Raw genomic sequence first — 9,547 nt, forward strand, 5'->3', positions numbered from 1 at the left:
AGGTGGAAAGATGGAGTGAAAAAGATTTTGAGCGATCGGGGTCTGAATATGCTGGAGGGTGAAAGGCGTGCAAGGAATAGAGTGAATTGGAACGATGTGGTATACCGGGGTCGACGTGTGGAAGTCGAGAACATTATCTCGGAAAGCATATATATATATATATATATATATATATATATATATATATATATATATATATATATATATATATAAGTGGTAGAGGATGTGTGGATCAGGTGTTTGCTTTGAAGAATGTATGTGAGAAATACTTAGAAAAGCAAATGGATTTGTATGTAGCATTTATGGATCTGGAGAAGGCATATGATAGAGTTGATAGAGATGCTCTGTGGAAGGTATTAAGAATATATGGTGTGGGAGGCAAGTTGTTAGAAGCAGTGAAAAGTTTTTATCGAGGATGTAAGGCATGTGTACGTGTAGGAAGAGAGGAAAGTGATTGGTTCTCAGTGAATGTAGGTTTGCTGCAGGGGTGTGTGATGTCTCCATGGTTGTTTAATTTGTTTATGGATGGGGTTGTTAGGGAGGTGAATGCAAGAGTTTTGGAAAGAGGGGCAAGTATGAAGTCTGTTGTGGATGAGAGAGCTTGGGAAGTGAGTCAGTTGTTGTTCGCTGATGATACAGCGCTGGTGGCTGATTCATGTGAGAAACTGCAGAAGCTGGTGACTGAGTTTGGTAAAGTGTGTGAAAGAAGAAAGTTAAGAGTAAATGTGAATAAGAGCAAGGTTATTAGGTACAGTAGGGTGGAGGGTCAAGTCAATTGGGAGGTTAGTTTGAATGGAGAAAAACTGGAGGAAGTAAAGTGTTTTAGATATCTGGGAGTGGATCTGGCAGCAGATGGAACCATGGAAGCGGAAGTGAATCATAGGGTGGGGGAGGGGGGGGGGGGATCCTGGGAGCCTTGAAGAATGTGTGGAAGTCGAGAACATTATCTCGGAAAGCAAAAATGGGTATGTTTGAAGGAATAGTGGTTCCAACAATGTTGTATGGTTGCGAGGCGTGGGCTATGGATAGAGTTGTGCGCAGTAGGGTGGATGTGCTGGAAATGAGATGTTTGAGGACAATGTGTGGTGTGAGGTGGTTTGATCGAGTAAGTAATGTAAGGGTAAGAGAGATGTGTGGAAATAAAAAGAGCGTGGTTGAGAGAGCAGAAGAGGGTGTTTTGAAATGGTTTGGGCACATGGAGAGAATGAGTGAGGAAAGATTGACCAAGAGGATATATGTGTCGGAGGTGGAGGGAACGAGAAGTGGGAGACCAAATTGGAGGTGGAAAGATGGAGTGAAAAAGATTTTGTGTGATCGGGGCCTGAACATGCGGGAGGGTGAAAGGAGGGCAAGGAATAGAGTGAATTGGATCGATGTGGTATACCGGGGTTGACGTGCTGTCAGTGGATTGAATCAGGGCATGTGAAGCGTCTGGGGTAAACCATGGAAAGTTGTGTGGGGCCTGGATGTGGAAAGGGAGCTGTGGTTTCGGGCATTATTGCGTGGCAGCTAGAGACTGAGTGTGAACGAATGGGGCCTTTATTGTCTTTTCCTAGTGCTACCTCGCACACATGAGGGGGGAGGGGGATGGTATTCCATGTGTGGCGAGGTGGCGATGGGAGTGAATGGGGGCAGACAGTGTGAATTGTGTGCATGGGTATATATGTGTTTCTGTGTATGCATATATATGTGTACATTGAGATGTATAGGTATGTATATTTGCGTGTGTGGACGTGTGTGTGTGTATACATTGTGTATGGGGGTGGGTTGGGCCATTTCTTTCGTCTGTTTCCTTGCGCTACCTCGCAAACGCGGGAGACAGCGACAAAGCAAAATAAATAAATAAAATAAATATATATATTTTTTTTTTTTTTTTTTTTTTTTTTTTTTGCTTTGTCGCTGTCTCCCGCGTTTGCGAGGTAGCGCAAGGAAACAGACGAAAGAAATGGTCCAACCCACCCCCATACACATGTATATACATACGTCCACACACGCAAATATACATACCTACACAGCTTTCCATAATTTACCCCAGACGCTTCACATGCCCCGATTCAATCCACTGACAGCACGTCAACCCCGGTATACCACATCGCTCCAATTCACTCTATTCCTTGCCCTCCTTTCACCCTCCTGCATGTTCAGGCCCCGATCACACAAAATCTTTTTCACTCCATCTTTCCACCTCCAATTTGGTCTCCCTCTTCTCCTCGTTCCCTCCACCTCCGACACATATATCCTCTTGGTCAATCTTTCCTCACTCATTCTCTCCATGTGCCCAAACCATTTCAAAACACCCTCTTCTGCTCTCTCAACCACGCTCTTTTTATTTCCACACATCTCTCTTACCCTTACGTTACTTACTCGATCAAACCACCTCACACCACACATTGTCCTCAAACATCTCATTTCCAGCACATCCATCCTCCTGCGCACAACTCTATCCATAGCCCACGCCTCGCAACCATACAACATTGTTGGAACCACTATTCCTTTAAACATACCCATTTTTGCTTTCCGAGATAATGTTCTCGACTTCCACACATTCTTCAAGGCTCCCAGGATTTTCGCCCCCTCCCCCACCCTATGATCCACTTCCGCTTCCATGGTTCCATCCGCTGCCAGATCCACTCCCAGATATCTAAAACACTTTACTTCCTCCAGTTTTTCTCCATTCAAACTTACCTCCCAAATGACTTGACCCTCAACCCTACTGTACCTAATTACCTTGCTCTTATTCACATTTACTCTTAACTTTCTTCTTTCATACACTTTACCAAACTCAGTCACCAGCTTCTGCAGTTTCTCACATGAATCAGCCACCAGCGCTGTATCATCAGCGAACAACAACTGACTCACTTCCCAAGCTCTCTCATCCCCAACAGACTTCATACTTGCCCCTCTTTCCAAAACTCTTGCATTCACCTCCCTAACAACCCCATCCATAAACAAATTAAACAGCCATGGAGACATCACACACCTCTGCCGCAAACCTACATTCACTGAGAACCAATCACTTTCCTCTCTTCCTACACGTACACATGCCTTACATCCTCGATAAAAACTTTTCACTGCTTCTAACAACTTGCCTCCCACACCATATATTCTTAATACCTTCCACAGAGCATCTCTATCAACTCTATCATATATATATATATATATATATATATATATATATATATATATATATATATATATACGTTGAGATGTATAGGTATGTATATGTGCGTGTGTGGACGTATACGTATATACATGTGCATGTAGGTGGGTTGGGCCATTTTTACGTCTGTTTCCTTGCGCTACCTTTTTTTTTTTTTTTTTTTTCCAAAATAAGGAACAGAGGGGGCCAGGTGAGGGTATTCCAAAAAAGGCCCAGTCCTCTGCTCTTAACGCTACCTCGCTAACGCGGGAAATGGCGAATAGTTTAAAAGAAAGAAAAGAAATATATATATATATATATATATATATATATATATATATATATATATATATATATATATATATATATTATATATATATATTTATATATATTTATATGTATATATTATTACATATGAACATGCAGGGGTCCCGGGTTCGATCCTGGCTGTTGGAGGTTTGTATGTACTATGAAAGTGCGCGTGCATATGCACTTTGTTCGTATATATATATATATATATATATATATATATATATATATATATATATATATATATATATATATATATATATATATATATAAACCTTTATGTACAGACAATGTTACAAACATATGCAATTGAGTGGGAGAAGTATAAAAGAAAGAGACAGGAGGTCAAGAGAAAGGTGCAAGAGGTGAAAAAAAGGGCAAATGAGAGTTGGGGTGAGAGACTATCAGTAAATTTTAGGGAAAATAAAAAGATGTTCTGGAAGGAGGTAAATAGGGTGCGTAAGACAAGGGAGCAAATGGGAACTTCAGTGAAGGGCGTAAATGGGGAGGTGATAACAAGTAGCGGTGATGTGAGAAGGAGATGGAATGAGTATTTTGAAGGTTTGTTGAATGTGTCTGATGACAGAGTGGCAGATATAGGGTGTTTTGGTCGAGGTGGTGTGCAAAGTGAGAGGGTTAGGGAAAATGATTTGGTAAACAGAGAAGAGGTAGTAAAAGCTTTGCGGAAGATGAAAGCCGGCAAGGCAGCAGGTTTGGATGGTATTGCAGTGGAATTTATTAAGAAAGGGGGTGACTGTATTGTTGACTGGTTGGTAAGGTTATTTAATGTATGTATGACTCATGGTGAGGTGCCTGAGGATTGGCGGAATGCGTGCATAGTGCCATTGTACAAAGGCAAAGGGGATAAGAGTGAGTGCTCAAATTACAGAGGTATAAGTTTGTTGAGTATTCCTGGTAAATTATATGGGAGGGTATTGATTGAGAGGGTGAAGGCATGTACAGAGCATCAGATTGGGGAAGAGCAGTGTGGTTTCAGAAGTGGTAGAGGATGTGTGGATCAGGTGTTTGCTTTGAAGAATGTATGTGAGAAATACTTAGAAAAGCAAATGGATTTGTATGTAGCATTTATGGATCTGGAGAAGGCATATGATAGAGTTGATAGAGATGCTCTGTGGAAGGTATTAAGAATATATGGTGTGGGAGGCAAGTTGTTAGAAGCAGTGAAAAGTTTTTATCGAGGATGTAAGGCATGTGTACGTGTAGGAAGAGAGGAAAGTGATTGGTTCTCAGTGAATGTAGGTTTGCGGCAGGGGTGTGTGATGTCTCCATGGTTGTTTAATTTGTTTATGGATGGGGTTGTAAGGGAGGTAAATGCAAGAGTCCTGGAAAGAGGGGCAAGTATGAAGTCTGTTGGGGATGAGAGAGCTTGGGAAGTGAGTCAGTTGTTGTTCGCTGATGATACAGCGCTGGTGGCTGATTCATGTGAGAAACTGCAGAAGCTGGTGACTGAGTTTGGTAAAGTGTGTGGAAGAAGAAAGTTGAGAGTAAATGTGAATAAGAGCAAGGTTATTAGGTACAGTAGGGGTGAGGGTCAAGTCAATTGGGAGGTGAGTTTGAATGGAGAAAAACTGGAGGAAGTGAAGTGTTTTAGATATCTGGGAGTGGATCTGTCAGCGGATGGAACCATGGAAGCGGAAGTGGATCATAGGGTGGGGGAGGGGGCGAAAATTTTGGGAGCCTTGAAAAATGTGTGGAAGTCGAGAACACTATCTCGGAAAGCAAAAATGGGTATGTTTGAGGGAATAGTGGTTCCAACAATGTTGTATGGTTGCGAGGCGTGGGCTATGGATAGAGATGTGCGCAGGAGGATGGATGTGCTGGAAATGAGATGTTTGAGGACAATGTGTGGTGTGAGGTGGTTTGATCGAGTAAGTAACGTAAGGGTAAGAGAGATGTGTGGAAATAAAAAGAGCGTGGTTGAGAGAGCAGAAGAGGGTGTTTTGAAATGGTTTGGGCACATGGAGAGAATGAGTGAGGAGAGATTGACCAAGAGGATATATGTGTCGGAGGTGGAGGGAACGAGGAGAAGAGGGAGACCAAATTGGAGGTGGAAAGATGGAGTGAAAAAGATTTTGTGTGATCGGGGCCTGAACATGCAGGAGGGTGAAAGGAGGGCAAGAAATAGAGTGAATTGGAGTCATGTGGTATACAGGGGTTGACGTGCTGTCAGTGGATTGAAGCAAGGCATGTGAAGCGTCTGGGGTAAACCATGGAAAGCTGTGTAGGTATGTATATTTGCGTGTGTGGACGTGTGTATGTACATGTGTATGGGGGGGGGGGGGGTTGGGCCATTTCTTTCGTCTGTTTCCTTGCGCTACCTCGCAAACGCGGGAGACAGCGACAAAGTATAAAAAAAAAAAAAAAAAAAAAAAAAAAAAAATGGTGTTAGAGACATATGTACATAGTTAATGTTGCAGACGTAATGTTACCTGCTGGTCAGGTATCAGGTTATGTACTTGTGGTATGAAATGCCTCAGAAAGTAGTCTAGTATAATTTGATTTAGTATGTTAGCACGTTTCTTGACGTACATTTAGTGTGATAGCACGTTTCTTGATGCATTTAGTGTTAACATTAGCACGTTTCTTGACGTACATTTAGTGTGATAGCACGTTTCTTGATGCATTTAGTGTTAACATTAGCACGTTTCTTGACGTACATTTAGTTTGATAGCACGTTTCTTGACGTGCATTTAGTGTTAACATTAGCACGTTTCTTGACGTACATTTCGTATTATTTACGGAATCTCGTTGACGCATTTCTCCTGTAGATGATTACTTTTGGTGTGGCAGGTATCTTGGGTAAGGTCAAAAGGCGGTGCATCATACATGTGGCTACAGGAGAGCAGATGGGTCATTTCACATACCTGTCGCTCCGTGGCTAAGGCTTTACACTAATACATAGGCTACCATACTTTAACCACTTGTCTCTATTATACCAAAAGATTATAGTCGACTGAAGCGGCATAGAGTTAGCTGTCTCTTGTAGTGGTACAGACCTACGGGGGTTAGGTTAGGTTAGGTCGCTTCTTGTGATAGTATCAGGTGCACAGCCACACCACGTGTTCTCATCTTCACGTGATATCACGCATCGGTGCAGAAACTTAGGAGGATAATTTCCCAGTTTGTTGTGATGTAGTTCATCACATTAGAATAAAACATAGTTATCGGCAAGTTATTACAGTCCATCTACCTGCCTAGTGTTAGCCATTGTCATTTAACTGAACAGTAGTTTGTCCTGCAGCCCGTCGTACTGTACGAGTTTGCTTATGAAGTGTCGGACCCAGACACTGGAAACTTCCAGAACCGGGTGGAGGTCAAGCTGGCCAACGGAGACGTCTTCGGATCTTGGTCGGTGTTGCTTCCCAGTCAGGTGATCATGACTGTGGTGTACAATGTGACGGATAACCAGGGCTTCCGCTACACCCTGACCATGGTGCCTGTCTCATCTCATGACCTCTAGATCATCACCAACATCATTGCGTAATCTTTATCTAGTTTTGTGTATTTCACAGAAATTAACTGTGATTTCAGTGATCAAGTTTATTTTTATATGATTAAGATGAAAAAAAAAACAAAAACAAATGCATATCATCTCAGGCTGTATACACTAACACAGTAGAATGGGGTTTTGTTATCTTGTTGCTGTTATTGTTGTTGTTGTTTTTATTGAGTGGGCGGAGGGTGCTGGGCAGCCGTCGGCCGACTATGTTGATCTGTCAGACTCAACCACTGTTATAGTTATCATTATGTTTAAATATAGCTTCATTGTTAAATCTCTTTTTTTTTTCCTTTTTAGTAATTTTGTAGAACTTTTGACATTTCTTTCTTGTATCTACCCTGATATATATATATATATATATATATATATATATATATATATATATATATATATATATATATGTGTGTGTATATATACGAATAAAGTGTATATGAACGCGTACCTTCATAGAACATACAAACCTCCAACAGCCAGGATCGAAACTGGGACCCCTTGTGCAAGAGGCAGGCATGCTAACCGCTAGGCTAAGGGACTGTATAATAGGAAACAACTATTCGAAATACTAAGTACTCGAATACCCTTCGTCTCACAATGGTGAGCAACGGGGTCTGTCGGTCGTTTCCGAACAGAACACATAACCAGCTGATAGCGTTGTACAGTCAGGTTCGGTAAAACGCTATCAGCTGGTTATGTGTTCTGTTCGGAAACAACCGATAGACCCCGTTGCTCACCATTGTGAGACGAAGGGTATTCGAGTACTTAGTATTTCGAATAGTTGTTTCCTATTATACAGTCCCTTAGCCTAGCGGTTAGCATGCCTGCCTCTTGCACAAGGGGTCCCAGGTTCGATCCTGGCTGTTGGAGGTTTGTATGATATGATATATATATATATATATATATATATATATATATATATATATATATATATATATATATATATTATCCCTGGGGATAGGGGAAAAAGAATACTTCTCACGTATTCCCTGCGTGTCATAGAAGGCGACTAAAAGGGAAGGGAGCGGGGGGCTGGAAATCCTCCCCTCTCGGTTTTTTTTAAGTTTCCAAAAGAAGGAACAGAGAAGTGGGCCGGTGAGGATATTCCCTCAAAGGTCCAGTCCTCTGTTCTTAACGCTACCTCGCTAATATGGGAAATGGCGAATAGTATGAAAGAAAGAAAGATATATATATATATATATATATATATATATATATATATATATATATATATATATATATATATATATATATATGAAGTCTGTTGGGGATGAGAGAGCTTGGGAAGTGAGTCAGTTTTTATTCGCTGATGATACAGCGCTGGTGGCTGATTCATGTGAGAAAATGCAGAAGCTGGTAACTGAGTTTAGTAAAGTGTGTGAAAGAAGACATTTAAGAGTGAATGTGAATAAGAGCAAGGTTATTAGGTACAGTAGGGTTGAGGGTCAAGTCGATTGGGAGGTAAGTTTGAATTGAGAAAAACTGGAGGAAGTAAAGTGTTTTAGATATCTGGGAGTCGATCTGGCAGCGGATGGAACCATGGAAGCGGAAGTGAATCGTAGGGTGGGGAAGGGGGCGAAAATCCTGGGAGCCTTGAAGAATGTGTGGAAGTCGAGAACATTATCTCGGAAAGCAAAAATGGGTATGTTTGAAGGAATAGTGGTTCCAACAATGTTGTATGGTTGCGAGGCGTGGGCTATGGATAGAGTTGTGCGCAGGAGGGTGGATGTGCTGGAAATGAGATGTTTGAGGACAATGTGTGGTGTGAGGTGGTTTGATCGAGTAAGTAACGTAAGGGTAAGAGAGATGTGTGGAAATAAAAAGAGCGTGGTTGAGAGAGCAGAAGAGGGTGTTTTGAAATGGTTTGGGCACATGGAGAGAATGAGTGAGGAAAGATTGACCAAGAGGATATATGTGTCGGAGGTGGAGGGAACGAGGAGAAGAGGGAGACCAAATTGGAGGTGGAAAGATGGAGTGAAAAAGATTTTGTGTGATCGGGGCCTGAACATGCAGGAGGGTGAAAGGCGGGCAAGGAATAGAGTGAATTGGATCGATGTTGTATACCGGGGTTGACGTGCTGTCAGTGGATTGAGTCAGGGCATGTGAAGCGTCTGGGGTAAACCATGGAAAGCTGTGTAGGTATGTACATTTGCGTGTGTGGACGTGTATGTATATACATGTGTATGGGGGTGGGTTGGGCCATTTCTTTCGTCTGTTTCCTTGCGCTACCTCGCAAACGCGGGAGACAGCGGCAATATATATATATATTTATATATATATATATATATATATATATATATATATATATATATATATATATATATATATATATATATATATATATGTGTGTGTGTGTGTGTGTGTGTGTGTGTGTGTTTGAGAGAGAGAGAGAGAGAGAGAGAGAGAGAGAGAGAGAGAGAGAGAGAGAGAGAGAGAGAGAGAGATTTGTGTTGTCAAGGATATTTGCGAGAGTTTGTCATGGGCATACGGTTGCCCTGGTTAATTCATCATATATACAGTATCTGTACATGATGATGGCTGCACTACATTATACCTCCGTTATCAGTATTTAACATTTGCAAGAT

At 41.6% G+C, this 9,547-nt stretch overlaps 1 protein-coding gene across 4 annotated transcripts in view; it reads left to right on the forward strand.

Annotated features, from left to right (window-relative positions):
• The window catches only part of LOC139756538 (exosome complex component RRP40-like), a 43,741-nt gene extending 36,499 nt beyond the window's left edge, over positions 1–7,242 (forward strand). For 3 of the 4 annotated variants that reach the window (XM_071676093.1, XM_071676094.1, XM_071676095.1), the window contains one exon: positions 6,711–7,242. In XM_071676093.1, coding sequence (XP_071532194.1) covers positions 6,711–6,929 — 219 coding nt within the window. In that variant the 3' untranslated portion in view covers positions 6,930–7,242. The remainder of the gene's footprint in view (positions 1–6,710) is intronic. The other variant, XM_071676091.1, reaches the window with a different exon arrangement.
• The last annotated feature ends 2,305 nt before the right edge of the window (positions 7,243–9,547 follow it).

Source organism: Panulirus ornatus, chromosome 22 (genome assembly GCF_036320965.1).
Source record: "Panulirus ornatus isolate Po-2019 chromosome 22, ASM3632096v1, whole genome shotgun sequence".
NCBI lineage: Eukaryota > Metazoa > Arthropoda > Malacostraca > Decapoda > Palinuridae > Panulirus > Panulirus ornatus.